We start from the raw sequence: 23,380 nt of genomic DNA on the forward strand, positions 1-23,380 counted from the left end.
CAGAAGATACAAACAGACATTTCTCGAAAGTCATGGGGATGGCCAACAGACACAGGAAACAGTGATCAACATCACTCATCCTCAGGGAAATGCAAATCAAAACCACAATGAGGTATTACCTCACACCTCTCAGAATGGCTAGAATCAAAAACACAAGAAACAATACGTGTTGGCAAGAATATAGAGAATGCACCGTTGGTAGAAATGCAAACTGGTGCAGCCACTGTGGAAAACAGAATGGAGTTTCCTCAAAAAATTAAAAATAGAATTACCATATGAGCCAGTAATTGCACTATTGGGTATTTATCCAAAGAATACAAAAAGACTAATTCAAAAAGATATATGCACCCCATGTATATTGAAGCATTATTTACAACAGCCAAATTATGGAAGCAGCCCAACTGTCCATCAATAGATGAATGGATAAAGAAGATGTGGTGTATATACACAATGTAATATTACGCAACCATAAAAAAGAATAAAACCTTGCCATTTGCAACAACATGGATGGAGCTAGAGAATGTTTAATGAAATAAGTTTATTTTATGTTTAATGAAATGTTTAATGTTTAATGAAATAAGTTAGAGAAAGACAAACACCATTGGATTCCACTTATATGTGGAATTTAAGAAACAAATGAACAAAAAAAAAAAAAAAAAAAAAAGGAGACAAACCAAAAACCAGATGCTTAATTACAGAGAACAAACTGATGGTTACCAGAGGAGAGGTGGGTGGGGGGATGGGTGAAAGAGGTGATGAGGATTAAAGAGTGCATTTATCATGATGAGCACTGAGAAAGGCATAGAATTGTTGAACCACTACATTGTACATCTGAAACTAATATAACACTGCATGTTAACTATAATGGAATTAAATTTTTAAAAAATAAAATAAATCCTTTATCTTTGCTATTTATATTCTTAATTCCATTTTCCAATTTGTCCTAAAGCATTATCTTTTTCTCCCCCCAGTGCAGTAATTGGAAGACAGAGTTATAACTAACTTTTAGAATAGATACCTCCCATAAGATCTACAACTATATTGGATCGAATATAAGTATTTAATAACTAAATAAGAACAATACAACAAATACAAGGTCAAAATTACTCCCAATCTAGGCCTTGATTTAAAATTATCTTCACTAGGGACGCCTGGGTGGCTCAGTTGGTTAAGCAGCTGCCTTCGGCTCAGGTCATGATCCCAGCGTCCTGGGATCGAGTCCCACATCGGGCTCCTTGCTCAGCAGGGATCCTGCTTCTCCCTCTGCCTCTGCCTGCCATTCTGTCTGCCTGTGTTCGCTCTCTCCCTCTCTCTCTCTGATAAATAAATAAAACCTTTAAAAAAAATAAAAAATAAAATTATCTTCACTATTATAATTTTAATATGTTTTATAGTTACTATGCTGGATGACCTCTAAACATTATACACACACCGTGTCATATTATTCACCAAGTTATTCCTCAACGTGATGCTAGCACACAGAAGAGGGAGCACAGGAATCTCAGGGTTGGGAGACTCAGAGTCCTAGTCTAACCTTTTCTCCCACGCATGTATTATCTTTACAACATTACACTAAAAATCATCTGTTCTCTCTTCTAACGTTGACCGTGAATTAACTAGTTCATGCTTTATTTAATTTTCCTCTCTCTAACTTCTACTTGTTAGATCCATTCAAAACAGGTCTAATCCAAGTTCTATGCAACCACTTTTTCAAGCATTTGGCTTTCCCATTTCTAGAAGAAGAAACAGAGGGCTACTCGGTATCCAAATTTTACTCTAAATAAAAGGCTGCAAATTAATAGTAAGAGTCAGTAACAAACTCACTCTACCCTTTGGAAAATTAATAAATAGACAAAATGAGCTCTCCGGAAAATTGTGCCAAGTTCCCCAGTATTCACACACCCTGCTAAACAGGGTAAAAGAGACTCTAAGGAGACCTGAAGAAGAAAGGGAAAAGAAGCTAAACTCTGATATTTAGACAAGATCACTTTCTCAGAGGGCCTCCCAGGTTTTTGGACCAGAAGCACTTAAGCCAAGTATCTGCTCAGTCTCCTTAGAGGCATCAGAGACAGCCTGGCAGGTCTACCAGAGGGCCCCGAAAGGCACAGTACAGTATTTCTGTACTGTGAAGTATACAGAGCCATTAAAAGTTAACCACACGACTTTCACATGATTAAAAAAAAGTAGAGGAATTAAACAGTTGGAGAGATTACTTGTTAACCCGTGGCAAAACAGTATCAAGGTGAGTCACAGACAAGTTACCCATAAAGACATTAGCATTTGGTAGTCTTCGGTTAGTGCTAGTTTTTCACAAAAAGCGGGTCAAATGTTATATAACGTAATTAGAGGAATTCATCGAATTAGACGAAAGGTCAGTGGACATTCCTCATGACTTTCTGCAGTTCTCATCAGTAATACAATTGTGCCAGTTCTGGCAAACTTGCCTCAAGGGCATAAAATAGGTGTGATTAGGTCTAATCATAGCTGTATTAGTTGCAGTAGCCTGGGGCCATGAACTAGCATCTGGGCTGAAATAGGACTGGAGTGTGGAGCATTATGACTGAAACTCAACATGCTATAAAACTCATGCTCATTAGACTCAGACCCTGCCCTACACCTGGGAGCCAGGTTCCACCAGGAAGGTAAAGAGATAAACAAAAAACACTGGAAGGATCCCCACGGGCCACTGTTAAAGGAAAGGGAAACCCTAAAGAAAGAGCGCAATTAAATGTCCCCTCAGGAACTGACATTTCTTATTTCCTTTACCACCTATGAGGTAGCAAATCAACACTGTTCCTTTTAACAATGAAATAACTAATGTCTCTTGTACATATTATAGAAGAATTTTTAAGTTTTAATAATAATAATATCTACACCTAAGATTTAACATTACCTGTTATAAATATTATAGCTGGTATCTATTAAGTGCTTACTACATGTAGAATATGTTGTTATTTACTACGTATAGAGGTTGATGATTTTAAGATAATCTGGAATAATTCAATTCCTGAAATAAAAAACTCTTCTAGGCTTATAACAGTTAATGAAAAAATACCTGTGTTCTAGAGGAATCTAACATATAAACATTTGAGATTTACTTTCGTAATCTCTCCCTTTCTCTCTCCAACATACCAGTTAATATCATGAAAGCATCAATGTTTGAATCATAAATAAAAGTATACTGAAGCCATTTAATTTAAAAAGTGGAGACTTATAAGGAGTAGAGATCACAAATACCAACACTACAGAATGGACAACTCCATTCCGCTAAGGAAGAAAACAAAAGGACGAGAAATCAGAGGTGTGGCACAGAGAATAGGAAAATGGTAATGTGCTCAATTTGCCATGACCAATATTTCAATTCCTTAGGGAGGAAAAAAGTTTAATTTAAAAAATTATAGTAGAAAACAAATCTATACTTCTTAGAAGATAATATATATCGTCAAAAGACACCAGTAAAAGAGTAAAAAGGCAAGCTAAAACCTCGGAGAAAATGTTTGTGATACATACATCCTGTAAAGGACTCCTAATCACAAGAGTCGCTCTCAAAGTGTCACCTGCAGAGGCCTGAGGGTCCTTTGGACCCCTCTCAAGGTGTCCACCTTGACATAAACATATGTCAGTTTCATTTAAGAATGAACTTAATAATGCAGTAAAAGTTATTAATTTTATTAAATCTCAACTCTTCAGTAGATCTTTCTGATATTCTGTGAGATAAACTGGGAAGTATGCCTACAACATTTATGCTGCATAGCAAAGTATGATAACTGTCTCAAGGAAATGCATTTGTGTCATTGTTTGGGCTGCTAGCTGAACTAGCCCAGTCTTCATGGAACACCCTTTTCACTTGAAAGATAGCTGACAGACAAATTACGGTTATTCACGCTTGGGTTTTGGTAGGCATTTTCTTCGAGATGATTGAAATGAGCCTGCCACTTTAAAGAGAACAACTGACAGTTAGTTGCCAGTGACACAATTCAAACTTGGAAGCAAAATTTCCAATTTTAGAAAACTAGTATCTGCCACCATGATATAGCTTCCCAATACTTAAAAGACTTTTTAAATGAGACTGGTGGAATATTACTGAGTGCGGGATGGGCTTTTTGATACTAAAAAGTGTCAACATTGGGAAGAGCTGCATAACTAGGTGAAATGATATATCCGTGATACTGCAAAATCACACACAGGTAAAAGATCTATTTAAAAGACAAAACCGATTAATGAACTTCAAGGTAACAGACTATGAAAAATTCATTGATAAGGCTTCAGATTCTACATTGCAACTAACCTTTACAAAACTATCAGGTGTCAAGTATTGCTGTAATATCTAAGAATATTAACAATAATCCAAAAAGCCTCCTTTATCCAACATATCTGCAAGGCCAGATTTTCTCATATACTTTAAACAAAACAACTTATCACAACAGACTGATACAGAAGCAGATTTGAAATATCTGACATTCTTCTATGAAGCCAGACATTAAAGTTGTATAAACTATAAAATAATGCCATTTCTCTCACTAAATTTCTTTTGTTTTGGAACCCAGAGCTAGTTTTTTTGAAAAACATATTATTCAGGTTAACAGATAATGAGTATATTATTGTTATTTTAAAATTACTCAGTCTCAATTTCAAACATGATAAATATTGATTGCTTTGAAATCCTCAGTAACTTTTACTTTTTCTTTTTCTTTCTTTTTTTTTTTTTTTAGATAAAGGTGGGGGATGAGGAGGGAAAGAGGGAGAATCCACACTGGGTGTGAAGCCTGATATAGGACTCCATCTCATGACCCTAAGGTCATGACCTGAGCCAAAATCAAGAGGCTGATGCTTAACTGACTAAGTCACCCAGAGCCATCTAAAGCCATCAAAAACTTTCAATAATGTACAGAGTCTGAAGACTGAAAAGTTTGAGTTTAGCTATATTAGCTTCCTATTTGCTCTTATAGCAAATAACCAAAAATTTAGTGGCTTAAAACAATACAGATTTATTATCTTACAGTTCTGGGGGTTAGATGTCCAAAATAGGTCTCATTAAAACTAAAGCAATACTCCTTCTGAAGGGTCTAGGAAGGGGAAAACCTGCTGCTTGCTTTTTTCAACTCCTAGAGGCTTCTCACATTCCTTGGCTCCTGGCTACATCACTCTGACTTTTTTTTTTTTTCAATTTATTTATTTTCAGAAAAACAGTATTCATTATTTTTTCACCACACCCAGTGCTCCATGCAAGCTGTGCCCTCTATAATACCCACCACCTGGTACCCCAACCTCCCACCCCCCCGCCACTTCAAACCCCTCAGATTGTTTTTCAGAGTCCATAGTCTCTCATGGTTCATGTCCCCTTCCAATTTACCCAAAAGCACATACCCTCCCCAATGTCCATAGCCCTACCCCCCTTCTCCCAACCCCCTCCCCCCAGCAACCCACAGTTTGTTTCGTGAGATTAAGAGTCACTTATGGTTTGTCTCCCTCCCCATTACAGAAATGACCATTGAGATTATATTAATTAGTCTATATTACTTTTATATGCAATGGATATACCTCACTATTAAAATACTGAGCCTAAGAAATGATACAAAAGAGTATATACTCTATCATTCCACCAACTGGCAAACCAAGCTATGGTATTAAAAGTACAGATAGGGGCACCTGGGTTGCTCAGTCAGTTAAGCATCTGCCTTTGGCTCAGGTCATGATCCCAGGGGCCTGGGATCCAGCGAGTTGGGCTCACTGCTCAATGGAGAGCTTGCTTCTTCCTCTCCCTCTCCCCATGTTTGTGCGCTCTCTCTCACTCTCTCCCAAATAAATAAAATCTTTTAAAAAATAAAATAAATAAAAGTATGGGTAATTATTACCTTCAGGAAGAAAGGGACAGATTTGATGGGGGAAAGGCTAAAAAGGTCTTCTGGGAAACCGATGATGTTCTGTTTCTTGATCTGCATGCTGAAAACACAAGACTATCTATTTTGTGAACATTCTTTAAACTATATGTAATTTGTTTATTTTTCTATGTTTGTTATTCTTCAATTTAAAAACAAACAGCAGGGTGCCTGGGTGGCTCAGTTGGCTAAACGTCTACCTTCGGGTCAGGTCATTATCTCAGGGTTCTGGGATAAAGCCCCACATTGGGCTCCCTGCTCAACAGGGAGTCTGCCTCTCACTCTCCCTCTGTGCGCACTCTCTCTCTCAAATTAAAAAAAAAATCTTTAAAAAAGATAGGAAAAATAAAAAATAAAAACAAACAGCAAGTGAAGTGATTCCCTTTTCTAAAAGATAAACTATTTTAAAAAAGAATACATTTTCCCAGGGGCCTCTTACCTAAAAAAATGAGCCACAGGGGTCACATACCCGTTTTACAACAGAGAAATATAGACATGACCAACATGACACCAAAAATGTAATTCTAAAGAAAATCCTCAAATTGTATACAGCTCTAGTCAGACACTAGGTTCACATATAGGAAAAAACAGGCACAGAAGAAAATTATCTTTAAAAGGGGTTTAGTTCGACTGCTTGAAATTGTAGAATTAGGATCTGTCTATTGAAAGACAGCTTAAAAAAAAAAAAAGAAAAGAAAAGAAAGACAGCTTCCTTATGAGTTCAGCTCAGGTCATGATCTCAAAGGTCTTTGATGGAGCCCTGACCTGGGAGCCTGCTTGAAATCCTTCCCGTCCCTCCCTTTGCCCCTCCCCCTAATTGCACAAACTCTCTCTCTCTCTCAAGACAGCTTTCCGTCTTCAGGTCCTTGTCACCTCTTGATCCTAGCACTACCTTCCAAAGGAGTTCTCAAGATACACATGGATTAAAGGAAACTTAAAAATAATAAACAGTACCTACCAAAACAGAACAAAATACACATATACAAACACAGAACTTAAAACTTCCTTGCTTTGTTACTTTGACAACCACTCTAAGTATTGACAAAATTCTCCATCCTGGAACAGTTAAAGATAGTAAATCATTTATTTTCAGAAATACTGTAAAGGCAATCAGATTACCCTAAATGAAATACAATTAACAAGTATATATTCTAAATAGAAACTCTTTTTAAAAATAGAATGTATTCGGGGCGCCTGGGTGGCTCGCACCTGGATGGCTCAGTGGGTTAAAGCCTCTGTCTTTGGCTCAGGTCGAGATCCCAGGGTCCTGGGATGGCAGAGAGCATCAGGCTCTCTGCTCAGCAGGAAGCCTGCTTCCCTTCCTCTTTCTCTGCCTGCCTCTCTGCCTACTTGTGATCTCTGTCAAATAAATAAAGTAAACTCTAAAAAAAAAAAGTCTTTTTTTTCCTTGAACGGGGTCTGGACCTCATCTACAGTCAGGGAGCTAAAGCAACAAGCCTGCAGTTGCTAATGCAAAGTAGGAGGGGTCCCCAGGGGCAAGTATGCACTGTGTCTGATTTCCAATAATGTCTGTTATTTGTTTGGAGAAGTTCAAGTACTTACTAAACCATATTAAAACTGTGGCTATAAACCACTATGAAAGTATTACAGAACAGTGGCATGTACCAGATTCCTGTTCAGTGAACTGTGAACTCCTCACCCCACAACATGTGCACTGAATGTGCTCAAGTATCTTGGCACCAATCCTCAGGCTCAAATTTGCCATCTTGTCAAAGAAGTAAAAATGTAATTTAGAATGACCTAACTGCCATATTCCCAAGTAGCAGTATTTTCTTCCTTGTGAACTTGAATACCTTTTCAGTGTTTTCCCAACTTAACTCTCAATGAAACAGAACTATAAAGCCAAGTAAATTTATACGAATGAGTTGTAATAGAAAAGATGTCCTGTGATGGCAAGCAATCATCTGAGTTGGAAGTCGCTGTTCCATGTTCCATGTTCCTGCTAGGCACATCCAATCTCATCATGACATTTACTGGATACTCAGGGCTGGGAGATATATTAAAAAGTCTAAGACATTTTCCTGCAAAGAACTTGTAACCTAAGAGATGATAAAGGGAATGTATTTTTTTAAAAATCCCAAAACCAATCATTTCAGATAACATATCTTAAGTTTTAAGTGAAGAATGGAGCCAATAAGATCTATAGGAGTTTACAAGAAAGTCAAACCCTTGGGATATGACTTGTGGGGAAGAGGGAGACTAGTCCAGAAAGACTTCATTGGGAAAAGAGGCCTTGAATTGCATTTTCAAGGAAAGAAAGACTTGAAAGTGAGATGAGAAGTCCTTCCAAGGAGAAATAAATCCATGAACAAAAGTCTACAGCTATACATTGGGGAGGGTATGGGCTATGGTGAGTGCTGTGAAGTGTGTAAGCCTGACAATTCACACACCTGTCCCCCTGGGGCAAATAATCCATTATATGTTAATAAAAATAATTAATTTTAAAAAATAGTAAAATGCCCACTTAAAAAAAAAATGTCGAGGCGCCTGGGTGGCTCAGTTGGTTAAGCAACTGCCTTCAGCTCAGGTCATGATTCTGGAGTCCTAGGATCGAGTCCCACATCGGGATCCCTGCTCGGCAGGGATTCTGCTTCTCCCGCTGACCTCTCTCCTCTCATGCTCTCTCTCTCTCTCTCAAATAAACAAATAAAATCTTTAAAAAAAAAAAAGTACTTGGCTAAAGTCAAGGGTTTATGTGGAGGAATTACAGGAAATACATGTAACATGAATAAGAACTACCCTAGAAAAAGTACAAATCATTGAAAATTTCTGAGCAAAGGGCATGACAGACACACCAGTGTTTATGAAATACACATCTGAAAATAAACCAGCATAAAGAGAAACTCTATTACGTTCTTCCTCTAATGACCACACACCCTCAGTTGTCCTCAGTAGTGACTTATTACTTCTGATCTAATCTTCATCATGCTTTGCCAGTGCCCTTGCCTAGAACTTTGCTAGGATACCTCAATTCAACAGAACCCCTACAAATTCCAAATCTCCACCTTTTTAGTCTTTGAAATTTTAGGGAAAAAGCAACTAGTTACTGTAGCAAAAAGACTCTGGGCTTCAAGCAGGAGAGGCCTCAACCTAAATCTCTATTCCACCCTATATTGACTTGGGTGATCTTGGCCAGTAATTTACCTATCTATGCCTAAATTCAGTCTGTAAAAGGGGATTGCTCTAAAGAATGAAATGAGCTAAATAAAGAAGACTGAAATCTTTCAGTATTGCAATTTATGAGCAAAGGGAAGTCTGACCTGGAAGAAGTCCCCCAAAGAACTAAACATTTCTTTCTTTCTTTCTTTTAAAGATTTTATTTATTTGTCAGAGAGAGAGCGCACAAGCAGGCAGAGATGGAAAGAGAAGCAGGCTCCCTGCCAAGTAAGGAGCCCCATGAGGGACTCTATCCCACGACCCTGTGATCATGACCTGAGCCCAAGGCAGTATCTCACTGAGCCACCCAGGCATCGCTAAACATTTCTTAATAAAGCAAACAATATAATACGTTTTAAATGCCAATTAACAAAAAAATGATAAAATGGCCATTTTGTAAAGATTAGGAAGCTGCACCACAATTATTTACATTTCATATATTTCTTATTTAACATTTTTCCTACTAACATGTTTTTAGAATTTTTACATACTTGTAATCATTTTCGTTAAATTTTCATACTGCTTTTATCATTTAATGTTATGTTATAAATACTCTGCAGTGCAGTTTATTAATATTCATAAAATTAGCTTTAACAAATGCATACTAGTTCCTTGATCAATAGTGTATAGTTTATATAGTCATTTACCTCTATTACAGTTATGGTTGTTTTTAATTATTTGATCCTATAAGCAATGTTGAAATAATTGTTTTGTCCTCAGAGGATACCCAGCTTCCCACTACCCCAGAACCAATGCAAAAGACTCAGAGAAGTCTCTTCCCATTTGAAAAAGGTATCTGAGATATTAATATCTGAGACAGTAAAGTGAGAGATTAAAGACAGAGCGATATCCAACATATTCCCACCGGTACCTCTGATTCTAACTAGTGTATTAGATATGGAGAGCTGGAGCACTTAGTAGTCCTTGAAGCACGAGATCCCCCTCCTTTTCTACCTTATCTCAGCACCAAAAGCAAGATCAGAAGCAGATGCCTCTTGGTATTTGGAATCAAACATTGTTAATCTTTTATTTAGTAATTATGAGAGCAAGAGACCAATACTGAAGAGTTAAAGGACTACTGGCGGGGTACTACCAGATAGATTGGCTGGGGCTGTGGGTAATGGTTTTTGGGAGGACAAGTGCTACCTAACAGCTCAACACACAAAGATGTCTCTACAGAAATATAAACTCCTAAAGGATGTAAGTCACTAACTAAACTCACAACCCCAATACCACAGCAGAGAGCAAATATGTTGATTTCAAAATACTCAATGTAGCGCCAATGACCAAAATCTTAACAGCACAGAAACAAGGAACATTGATTTCTCAGTAGGCCAAGAAATCATCCGCAAATCTATAATTTGCTGCATTAGAGGGGAGAAAACATCAAAAAAGAAAAAAATTCTTCAGACACTAGCTCTACCTATGTAGTTATTCTGAAGAAAAACTTGGCTGATATCCCAAAGGCTCTGATGCCTTGGGTTCCTTGAGAACACCCAAAACTTCCTGAAGGGTCTGTCTCATTTTATTGCACTTCACTTTCCTTTACGCAGAGATACTGGTTTCTTGGTAAATTGAATGTTCAAGGCCGTGGAGGAAGTAACTGAAGATGTGGTGGAAATAGCAAAAGAACTAGAATGAGAAGTGAAGCCTGAAGATGGGATTGAAATATTGGGATCTCATGATAAAACTTGAACAAATAAGGAGTCATTTCTTACAGGTGCATGAAGAAAGTGATTTCTTGAGATGGAACATACTCTTGGTGAAGATGCTGTGAAGACTGTTGAAATGACAACAAATCACTCAGTAGAACATTCCATAAACGGAGTGGATAAAGCAGTGACAGGGTTGGAGAGGATTGATCCCAATCTTGAAAGAGGTTCTGGTGTAGGTAAAATTATCAAAGAGCATCATATGCTACAGAGAAATTATTCTTGAGAAAGAAAGACAATCAACACAGCAAACTTCATCCTCTTACTTGTAAAACCTTGCCACAGCCACCCTGACCTTCAGTAACCGTCACCCTGATCTGTCATCATCATCAAGACAAGACCCTCCACCAGCAAAAAGATTATAACTCATTAAAAGTTCAGAGATGATGGTAAGCACTTTTTAGCAATAAAACATTTTTCAAATAAGTTATGTATATTGGCATCTTAAACATAATGTTACTGTATACTTAATAGATTACAGTATAGTGTAAACATAACCTACATACACTGGGGAAACCAAAAAAAATTATTTGACTTGCTTAATTGTGATATTTGATTTATTGCTGTGGTCTGGAACCAAACCCACAATATCTCCAAGGCACCCCTATATTTTGTTCAAGAGAAAACTATAGGGATTAGGATGATTTAGAGAAGTGTTATTACCATTAGATGAGAGAATTTCCCTGAGATGTCAGCTAAGGGAACTAGGTGAGGTGAGAAACAGGCAACATATTTTTAAGATTAAAATTCTGTCACTTGAAAAACAGTGATTTTTTTTAACTGGGTAAGTTTAAGGGAATATAAAAGGAGAAGGACCCAACTGGAATTTTAACCCAAACTAACTTTAGGTCTTTATATCAGAATAATACTTTGTGACTTTGCTTTTTAATAATTAAGTGATTACTTTTAATGATATACATGATCCAAAAATGGCTCCCAATCCCTAGGTAAGAATTCACTTAATTTTATTATCCAGAAGAAGTAAACTTATCTTGCCCTATTTCATGGAAGGTTCTGTGCCACACACACACAGACAGAGATGATTCAAGCAAGGTCTCTATCTATCCACAGTTTGTAGCTAGAAATCAATCAATAGGCACAATGGTATAATGGAAAATTTTTTAAATCAAGGAAATCTGTTTAAATCCTGACCCAGCCACCTATTTGTTGTATCTCTTACAAGGTACATAACTTCCATGAGTTCATGTTCTCATTACTAAAATATACTACTACTCATCTGACTGAGGTATCCTGAGTCTTCTTAGTTGGGATGACATGTAACACAAGTAAAACATCTAGAACACAGTAAGTATTTCTAAATTACCACATTTCCCTTTCCAGACAGAACCACACTCATCAGTAACACATCTCACCCAAGGTAGGATTTGGTTAGTGCCATATAATAAGTACCACAAAAAAGAAAGATGTCACCTCTGGTTAGGAGAACTGGAGAAGACTTAGGGAAGGTGTGGGATTTGAAACAAGCCTTGAAGGATGGGTGAGAGTTCAACACAAATAATTAAAGTAGACAAAAGGGTTTCACAACACCAAAGGCAGAAAGCAGTTAAGACTTTGGTTTGTCTAACATGAAGTATATGATTTTCCCACCAGTAGAGTTTTGACCTTTCTTGCAGATCTATACTGTAAGTAATTTGGGGATTTTTCCTTTTTTTGGTCTACTTTGAGCTGCCTTTGCTACCTAAACACTATAACCTCTCAGTGTTGAGCAGGTTGATCGTATTATCCAGAATCAAAGTCAGAGGTAACACCCAGCCCTAAATCCTCAGTATTGCTTCCACAAATGCCACGCTTCTGTGTAGCCTCGTGTAGAGAGTTTCTTTCTGAAGATAACAAAGAGCATTACTTAAGTTTGGAAGGAATATGTTGGGCAAAGAGAAAATTGAGACACAGACGAAATGGAGGTCATGTAAATGGAAAGTCTTGATGGTCACAGAGAAGATTTTATACTTAATGGGAGGCACTGACACTTTATAAGTACCAGAATCATTTGGTTAGTCCTGAAATGACAGCAGTTCACAGATTTAAATGCAGCGCTAAGAGAAATGCGTTTAAAAGGGGTTTTAGTGAGGAAGAATTTCAGGAACTTAAATATAGAAAATGACTTTCCCTTAAAGATGGCCCATCACGTAACTGCCCAAGAAGGAAGGCCAAGGACAGGTATCACTGTACTTTTAGACCAAGAAGCTAAGGCAAACTGAAATGGGTTAAAAGAGATCTTGACCCAGGTCATATAAATTAATATTAATAGCAGACAGAGAAAACAAAGTCAGGATTCCCTCCTCTGTGCCCGTTACTTGAGACAGCATTTCCTCTCTCTCATGCATTTCTGAAACATAATTATCAGGATAACAAGGATAAATTCTCAAAAGTACGCTATGATGCTGAGCAGGCAAAATGGGTAGCTGTGGATGCAATCCTGTCAGACAACTGGGGTTGTGAACCAGCTTGTGGACTTACCTCACCTCTTTTTTTTTTTTTTTTAAATTTGTACCATCTATTTTTTAAAATAAACTTGTCGTTTTGGTATAATTTTAAATTTACAGGGAAGTTGTGAAGATGGTACAGAAGGTATATCCCACTTCTTAAAGGACAAGGCAACACTTTAGAATTCGAACTCTGGAAAACCTTATTATTACAATCATTTCTGGGTGCCTGGTAAACACAGGGAGGCCACCTTGGTCATCAAAACTTCAAGAGGAAATTAGTTGCAAATTTCAATAATTTTCCCCCTGACCATTCAGTCAGTGTTCAGTGAAATATAATCTAGAACATCCACCATTCACACACACTTTCTCTCTCTCTCTCTCACATACACACTCCCACACACTGCCTTGTCCCTTTCATTATGTTGCTAGTGTGGTGACAAAACCTCCTGAGAACTGAGAAAACTTGGGGATTTCAAAATATAATGTAACAAGGGTTTTTCTTTACAGTTCTTGCCATATATGTATTTCCTATTATTCAATCTCCCTTTGACAAGAAAGTCCCTCTTGTTAGGGAATTAAAATACAGAAAGAAATATTCATATTAATTCATTTAATCAAAAAACAAAAGATTTGTTTTTGTTTTTTTTCTCAGAATTAGCTCCTACCTCTCTCATCTTTCACTGTTAGTGCACAAGAGCAAATCTCAGACACGTATCTGTTTGCATAATCCATTTTACCACTACAAGCGTCCATGAAGACATTATCTAGCATGCCAGGGAACACAAACACAAAGGCTGGGCAGTCTCTTTTGCTAACTGTAAAAACCAAAAGGAGGTACAGTTTTTAGAAGCCATACCAATTTGTTCTAGAGTATCGGTTAGTGAATATAAATGCTTTGAAACAGTGGCTTCAGCAAGAAACTCTATACTAGGCTACACAGAAACATGGCATTTATGGAAGCAATACTGAGGATTTAGGGCTGCGAGTTACCTCGGACTTTGATTCTAGATACTACGATCAACCTGCTCAACACCAAGAGATTATAGCATTTAGGTAGCAAAGGCAGCTCAAAGTAGACCAAAAAAAAAAAAAAAAAGGAAAAATCCCCAACAAATTTCTTACAGTATAGACCTGGAAGAAAGGTCAAAACTCTACTGGTGGAAAAATCATATATTTCATGTTAGACAAACAAAAGTCTCATTAAAAGTACTGCTTCTAAATGGCCAGGACATTAAAGTAAGTATGGGGGGGGACATATAATACATAATATAATGTATTATACAGCATGTATAAACAGCCACGCTTACTATGATGTCATTTTTTATATTTTAAGAACAGAAAAAAAACAAGGAAGATGAATATAGGGAACACCTGTCCAGCATAACTTCAAATTTGAACTACTATATTTTATTTCCCACGAATTCCAAAATCTGACTCATTCAAGGAACTATACAATGGTCAGGGAAACATTACAACCAAAACACGATGAGCCATTTTCCTTCCACAAAATGAAACACATTTGTAGAAATCTTTCTTCAATAAGTGTTTTTTTTTAAATATACATTAGTTATCAAGGGCAGAATACTCTTGGAACAGAGAATAGTAATTCTAAATATCACCTTCCACTATCCCCAGAACTATAAAAGCAGCAAATGTTTCATGACAGAAAACATTTTTTTAAACAAAGATAAACAAAAAACAAAACAAAACAAAAAGTTATACTGAGGGCGCCTGGGTGGCTCAGTGGGTTAAGCCGCTGCCTTCGGCTCAGGTCATGATCCCACGGTCCTGGGATCGAGTCCCACATCGGGCTCTCTGCTCAGCAGGGAGCCTGCTTCCCCCTCTCGCTCTCTGCCTGTCTCTCTGACTGCTTGTGATCTCTCTGTAAAATAAATAAATAAAATCTTAAAAAAAAAAAAAAGCACAAGTTTTTAAAAAAAAAAAAGTTATACTGATACTAGGATAGTTAAATTAGGGAGTATATAATTCTAGAATTTTACTGTATGTTATATTGATGATTGATGTGTGTGTGTCTCTATTAATAAAAGTGAGATCACAGAGTATAAAATTATTTTACAATATGCTTTTCCAATCAAGAAATAATTAACATATTTTAAGTTGATAAATATCCATCTCCACTAATTTAATGAATGGCTGAGATCATATTATGTGAATATATAATAAGTTATTGAGCTAACACATCTGTTACTGGCTTTTAACTATTCCCCCACTACACAAAAGACAATACTATGTTGAACACACTTATATGTGAATTGTATGATACACCTGTGATTCTTTCATTAAGTAAGATTTCTGAAAGTGGGACTAGATTGCAGGGTCAAAGGTAAGCAAATTTTAAGAGATTTTTGAGGCATTCTGAAAAACTGACCACCAAGAAGAATAAACCAATTTACACACCTTCCAGCAATGTAACAGAATACCTATTTGGGAAAATATTTCTCATACATATTGAATGTCATTTTCTTATTTACTTTTGGCAAGTTTATAGTCAAGAATATCCCACAATATTAATATGCATGTCTTATTACCAGAGTTATACATTTTGCTCATGTTATCATTAGTCTTTTATTTTTCTTCTTTTCCGACTGCCTAAAATACCACATCTGCAAATTTTCCCAATAAGTTGTGCAGCCTTCATACTGAGTTTGAAACAATGGGTTATATTGTTATATATTAGAGATAATAGCCTTTTGGCATACTTGTCAATTCTGCAGTAAGCTTACATTTTATTACCTTTATCAACTATTGTTAGGTATCTTACAAAACATTTTATGTGGCCAAATTATTAACCTTTTCCTTAATGATTTCACTCTTTGGTGTCATCCTTATAATGGTGACTTATTTTCAGATTACAGAAATATTTGCTAATTTTTTTACTGGCTCTCCCATAACTTCTTTCTTTTTTAAAAATGGAAACATGTGGGTGGGAGGCCGGGGTAACTGGGTGATGGGTATTAAGGAGGGCACGGGATGTAATGAGCACTGATTGTTATACATAACTGACGAATCACTAAACTCTACCCCTGAAACTAATAATACACTACATGTTAACTAGCTTGAGTTTAGATAAAATCTAAAAAAAAAATTTTTAATAAAATGTAAACATGTATTTGATCTAGAATTTATTTTGATATATGAAAACATCTTTTTATCCCAAATTAGCAGATAGTAGTGGCCACAGCAATTGCTAATGCCACCTTTATCATATACGAAATTCTTACAGGTACTTTGAACTATTGCTAGATTTTATGTTCTCTTTCTCTAATCTATCAGTCTGTTCCAGTGTGAAAAGGGGGAAAAAAAGGTTATTTTTGGTTTATAGTAATATTTCTATACTTGATAGGAAAAAACCACACTCAATTTACTTTTTCTTATTTTTTGGCAAATACTGTCCATGTTTGTCTGCAAATAAATCTTAGAATTATTCTGTTAAAATAATCCACCACCATCAAATTCACTTGTTATTCATGGCAATTAGATTAATTTTGGAAAAATTCTTTGCAGTATTAAATATTCTCACTTAAAATGCTACATAATAAAGTCTCTTCTAAATTATTCTGTGACATGTTCTGCACATTAGTCCCTACATATAACTTGTTAAGTATATTTACAGAGATTTTATAATACAAAATGAATAGGGTATTTTTTTTTGGCAATATATTTTCTATGAGGGTATTGCTAACATAAGAGAAGCTGATTTGTTTTCTAAATGGACAACCTAACCAACTAAAGTCTTACTGGTCTTAATTACTTTTTAGTTTATTTGGGAGGGGTTACCCAACCACACAGCAATAATCTATGAATAATGATAACATTTATTATTTTTTAACTGTATTTCATAGAACTTCTAAAGCACTAGTAAGTATCTTCACCACACTTTTGATGTAAATGCAAATAAGTGTTTCCAGTGTTTCACTGTTGCTGAATTTCACATAGATGCTCCTTATCACGTTACTAAAATATTATATTGCTCTAATATTAGCAATTTTTTAAAAATCTGGAGTGCAGGCTGGATATCACGCCATGCCTTTTTAGAATAAAAAAAGCTGATCCTTATCTCTTCTACCTGGTAAGTGATAAATTAGATCAAAAGATTTTTAAATATCAAACCATCCTTGCATCTCTAGAATGACTCCTACATGGTAGTGGTAAATTATTTTCTTAAAGCATTCAGGAAATGACTTGCTAAAATTTATTTATTGGTTCTTTGTTTGCTCTTTTGTGCTACTTTTGTCTTGCTTTGGTGTCAAGGTAAAATAGACGAAATAACCTAGTTTACTGCAGGCCAATGCTCCCACCAAGCAGTGTAAGAGGCAGTGAAAAACGAAGAGACACCAGACAGTTAGGAAGCAATGAGGACGAAAGGGAATAAAGCCGCAAAGAAGGCAGACCTTTTCAAGGTGAGCTGAGCCTCTGCAGCCATCCCTGGAAGGATCTGCCCCATGTACGCATAAGAAGAGACTAAGAATCTGTGTTAGGTACAGGCAGAGAGTGACTCCTGGGCTAAAAAAAAAAATCACTGAATTATTGCTGCTTCCATGGGGCTGAAGTGCCAAAATTGGAGCTCTGAGGGCCAGTTACCTTCTCAAGACATTTTCTGAATTCTAAAGCTACACACCTAAGGAAAATAAGGATCTAAGCCATAATCTCTGAAAAGCAAAGTAAAATTTCCCACAGTCTTAGTGTTTCACAGAAAAAGACTGCCTAATGGGAGGATTCATGAGGCTCTCGGGTAGGAGCTAAAGATCTTTAGGGAGTGGTGAACTGACACTGACAATCTCCAGCCACTTCTTTCCTATAGGCAATGGCTGATCTGGGTAAGCCTCCTTCTCAAGACATTTGCCAAACTGTAAAATTTAAAAAGGAGGCTGAAGAGATAAGGTTTTAATGAAAAGTGTTAAGTTCCATAGTTCTCTAGGTCCCAAAGAGACAACGATGTGCAGGCTCATTAACAGCTCTGAAGACCCACATCCTCGCAACAGGGGCAAATCAAAGGTACACTGCATCTGCAACCCAGGCCGGCCCCAGGTTAGCCCACGATGGGATTAAGACGATGAGGCTCAAACCACAACCTACCTGCCCATACTACCTACTTCTTAATGGAAGGGATAAACAAATTCTGCTGGGAAATGTTACCACCTGGAACCTGGACGTGTTTTAAATGCAATGTTTAACACAAACCAAAAAAATAATAGGATAAGATAGTATCATATGACTGATAACTAAGAAAAAAAAAATCAGAAACAATCCCACCCACATGTAGGGGAATGACGCTTCACCATTAGTGAAAAAACAACTTTAAAATGACTAATTAATATGCTCAAGAAAATAGAGAAAAGATGGACAAATTAGATAAAAAGATAGAGAACTTCGCCAGAGAATTTGAGGTTAAAAAAAAAAAAATTAAATGGAGGGATGCCTGAGTGGCTTAGTCTGTTAAGCGTCTGCCTTTGGCTTTGGTCATGATCCCAGGGTCCTGAGATCGAGGCCCACATCAGGCTCCTTACTCAGGGGGGAGCCTGCTTCTCCCTCTGCCTACCACTCCCACTCCTTGCACTCACTCTCTCTCTCTCTCTCTGACAAATAAATAAAATCTTTTTAAAAAATTAAATGGATATTCTAGGACTATAAGATATATACCTGGAATTCTAACTCTTAAGTTTTCCTTCTACCATGGCATTCACTATGCGTTTGCACGAATTACTTTAGGTGAAGTTAAGAGGAACAGAAACAGACATAATATTACAGACCATTTTCAAAATAAACAAAATGCAAAAGTCAATGAGAAAATGATGGGTGAGGTCTCTAGATCTCACCAAGGCATGATAATTATAGCATGATCTTTTATATCCTAAAGAGCTTCCCAGTTAGTTAAAGCCCAAAAAGCATCTTTCACCAAACTAGATTTTTAAGAAAACTTTTTTCTACATGATGGGCAATGTAAGAGCAATTGTCACTTACAGGAAGGTGTGTGAATACCGCAAAAGTGCTTCGTAGAAAGGCAATGAGGTCTACTAGGTAATCACTAGCTTTGTTGCCCAAATCTCCAGTCATCCAGTCATAGTCGGCCAGCTGTAGAAACTGGTCGATCTTCTGGTTTAAGTTGGTGTAAATTTCTTCTTCAGCTGCATGTCTGGCATCCTGTGAAATACAGAATTTTAAAAATCATTCATACTTCCAATATAATCAAAAATTTCCACTTGGAGACATTACAGTTACATCCACTACGGAGTAGAATTGGGAATATTAAGTAATACTACAGTCTCCGTCAATTTTTCTTTTTCAAAAGCATAGTAAAGACTTTTTTATTCTGTATCTGCAAGAAAAGCTAATGCTTTACTTCACCAAATAGAGAATCTACCTTTACTGCCCTCAACTATCTGCATCCTTTTTTACTTTCCTACATTTGTTCAAAACCATATTCACTCTTGGGGTCTTATTCCTGTTCATCCCTTCCAAGACTCCAAGAACTTCCCTTCCTATAATAACCTCTCTACAGCCCCCACTCTCCTCACTTTGCTTAAAGTAAGTATGCTGAAGTTTCAGCTTCATGCTATAAATATTCCCACTAGCTACTATCCTACCTCTCTCATGTCTCTGTCATTAAGGACATTCAGATGGGTATATGCCGATGTTTCCTGAAATTTGTTCCAAGGAACACCAGATCTGGAAAATGCTAACACAACAGCACAAGAGTTCCAAGATCAAGTAAGTTTGAGAAATCCTACTTAAGAGAATAATGATGTACACTAGCATATAAAAGGCTGTAAGAGAAGTATCATGAAACTAACGTTCCAAGAAAAATATTTTCAGGACAAACAGATCTACCTGAACCAGGGCAATTGAGATTCCAATGTTAACCATCTGTTAACATGGTTTGGTCCACAGTAACCCGTAACTTCATGCTACAACGTGCAATATTTAGTTTTCAGTCTGATCTTACTTGGTCTCTGTTAAATCCTCTCCTAGAACTCTATTTTCCTTTGGCTTTCACAACATAGTTTTCTCCTGGTTTTACTTTTACTTTTCTGGCCTGTAATGCTCTCAATTTCACTGGGTGATTACATCAACTCCTAGAGTTTACACTTCTCTGTCCAAACGTACCCTTGTTAAAGACCCGTATATCTTTTTAATGTATATATTTATTCTTTCTCTTAGAGAGTGACAGCTCGAGTGGAGGGAGGTGAGGTGGGCAGAGGGAGTGAGAGAGAGAATCTTAAGCTGGCTCCCAACTCAGCATGGAGCCCTACATGGGGCTCAGTCTCAGGAGTCTGAGGTCATGACTTGACCCAAAATCAAGAGTCGGATGCTTAACCAACCGAGCCATCCAGGCAGCCCAAAGACCCTTTAAGTCTAATTATTCCTGGGCATCACGACCCACAGAAACTTTAAACACAGTGACTCCAACACTAGATGGATCATAATCCCCACTCGTCACCTGCCTAGTTCAGTCCAAGGCAGAGATCTACACAAGATATTGGATTCATTCTTTCCTTTATACTCAGTCACTGTGTCCTGTAAATTCTAATTCCTAAATTTCTGACTCCAATATTCCTCCCTATTTTCATCATTTTAGTGGCTGCATAATTTGTCCATGTATTTACATACTATAATTATAGGCACTGACTATATTTATAAGAACCATATTTCAATGAGCATTTTTGTGTTTAGATAGTTACCTATTTGTATGATAATCTAATACTGTCCTTTAATTCCCATTTTACTGAGTTTTCTTTTCATTAATAAACATTATTCTTATAGAAAAATTGAGCAGAAAGTACATAGCATTCCTGTATTCTGCCCCACATATTCCCCTCCCACAGTTTACCCTATATTAAAACTTCATTAGTCGGGTACATCTGTTACACCTTAGGAACAAGCATTGATATTTTATTATTAACTAAAATCTATAGTTTGCATTGGGGTTTGGTCTTAGTGTGAAACAGTTCTATGGGTATCGAAAAATGTATAATGTCATATATTCACCATTATAGTATCATAGAAATAGCTTCCCTGTCCTACAAATCCACTCAGTTCTATCTATTCGTTCCTCCTTTGCTCATCCCCTGACTCCTCACAATGACCAACCTTTTTACTTTCTCCATAACTTTGCTTTTTCCAAAATGTCATATACCTGGAATCTTACAGTATGTGGATTTCCAGATTGACTTATTTCCTTATCAATGTACATTTAAACTTCCTCCATGTCTTTTCATAGCTTGATAGTCCTTTCCTTTTCATCACTGAATAATACTCCATTGTCTGAATGTATCATAGTTTGTTTATCCGTTCACTTATAGAAGGACACGTTGGTAGTTTCCAAGTTTGGTAATCATAATACATCTGCTCTAAACATTTATGTGTAAGGTTTTGTATGGCTTAAGTTTTCAACTCACTTGGATAATACGAAAGAGCATGACTGGTGGATTGTGTGATAAGACTATCTATGTTCAGACTTGAAAGAAACTGATAAACTGTCTTCCAAAATAGCATTACCATTTTGCATTAGCACCAACAATGAATGAAAGTTGTTGCTGCTCCAGCATTTGGTGTTGTCAGTGTTTTGGATTTTAGCCTTTGTAACAGTGTGCAGTGGCATCTCACTGTAGTTTTTAATTTACAATTATCTCTCCATTCCTTAATGAGGTATCTGTTCAGATCTTTTGCCTGTTTTTTGTTTTGTTTTGTTTTGTTTTCAAAGATTTTATTTATTTATTTGACAGACAGAGATCACAAGCAGGCAGAGCTAGGCAGGCAGAGAGAGAGGGGGAAGCAGGCTCCCTGCTGAGCAGAGAGCCTGGTGCGGGCCTCAATCCCAGGACCTGAGATCATGACCTGAGCCGAAGGCAGTGGCTTAACCCACTGAGCCACCCAGGTGCCCCTTTTGCCTGTTTTTAAATTGGGTTGTTTGTTTTCTTATTGTTGAGTTTTACCAGTTCTTTGTATATTTTGGATATGTCTTTATTACTCTGGGTTTTTTTTCAATTTATTTATTTTTAGAAAAACAGTATTCATTATTTTTTCACCACACCTAGTGCTCCATGCAATCCGTGCCCTCTCCCCTACCTGTGGCATGTCTTTGCATTCTCTTCATGACTGTCTTTCCAAGAGAACAAGTTTTTCATTTTAATAAAGTCCAACTTAGCAATATTTCCCTTGATGGATCATGGTTTTGGTGATACATCCAAAAAGTCATAGCCATACCCAATGTAACTGAGATTTTTCCTTTTCCCATATTCTATACGTTTAATAGTTTTGTGTTTTACATGTAAGTCTATGATCCATTTTGAATTAATTTGGGGGAACAGTAGTATCTGTAATAAGATCTGTAAGACCTGTAATAAAAGTAAAAGTCTAATAAATGTAATAATCTATCTAGACTATTTTCACTTTTTTGCAGTGGATGTCCAGTAGTTCCAACACCATTTACTAAAAAGACTTTCCTTTCTTCATTAAATTTACTTTACTTGCTATCAACATTCAGTTGACTATATTAGTGTAGGTCTGTTTCTGGGCCCCTTACTCTGTTCCTTTGATCTATTATCTAGTCTTTTGCCAACAGCACATAGTCTTGATCACTGTTGCTTTATAGTTAAGTCTTGAAGTCAGGTACTGTCAGTCCTGTCAGTCCTCTAACTGACAAGTTACTAGTCTAACTGACAAGTAACTAGTTAGAGGACTAGTTAGTCCTCTAACACTATATTGAAGAAGAACAGGACTAACAGTCCTCTAACACTGTTCTTCTTCAATATAGTGTTGGCTATTCTGGGTGTTTTGCCTCCTCATCCATACTTCGGAATCAATTTGTTAATATTCACAAAATGACCAGTGGGGATTTGAAGTTGCATTGAATTTATAAATGCACTTGAGAAGAACTGATATCTTGATAAAATTTTAAGTCTTCCTATACATGAATTATGGAACATATTTCCATTTATTTAGATCTTTTTCTTTGACTTCTTTTCATCAGAATTTTTTACAGATTTACTCACATAGATCTTGTTTATTTGCTAATTTTATACCCATTTCTCTTTTCTGATGTTAATGTAAATGGCCCTGATGGTTTCCTTTGCTGTGCTGTTACAATACGAAAGTGTATGACTTCTGTATATTAACCTTGTATCCTGAGCCTTGCTATATGCAC

At 36.7% G+C, this 23,380-nt stretch overlaps 1 protein-coding gene across 3 annotated transcripts in view; it reads right to left on the reverse strand.

Annotated features, from left to right (window-relative positions):
* EXOC6B (exocyst complex component 6B) overlaps positions 1-23,380 on the reverse strand; it is a 625,057-nt gene that overhangs the window by 240,588 nt on the left and 361,089 nt on the right. For all 3 annotated transcript variants that reach the window (XM_044261370.1, XM_044261369.1, XM_044261368.1), the window contains one exon: positions 19,198-19,377. In XM_044261370.1, coding sequence (XP_044117305.1) covers positions 19,198-19,377 — 180 coding nt within the window. The remainder of the gene's footprint in view (positions 1-19,197; positions 19,378-23,380) is intronic.

This window comes from Neovison vison, chromosome 8, assembly GCF_020171115.1.
Source record: "Neovison vison isolate M4711 chromosome 8, ASM_NN_V1, whole genome shotgun sequence".
Lineage (NCBI taxonomy): Eukaryota > Metazoa > Chordata > Mammalia > Carnivora > Mustelidae > Neogale > Neogale vison.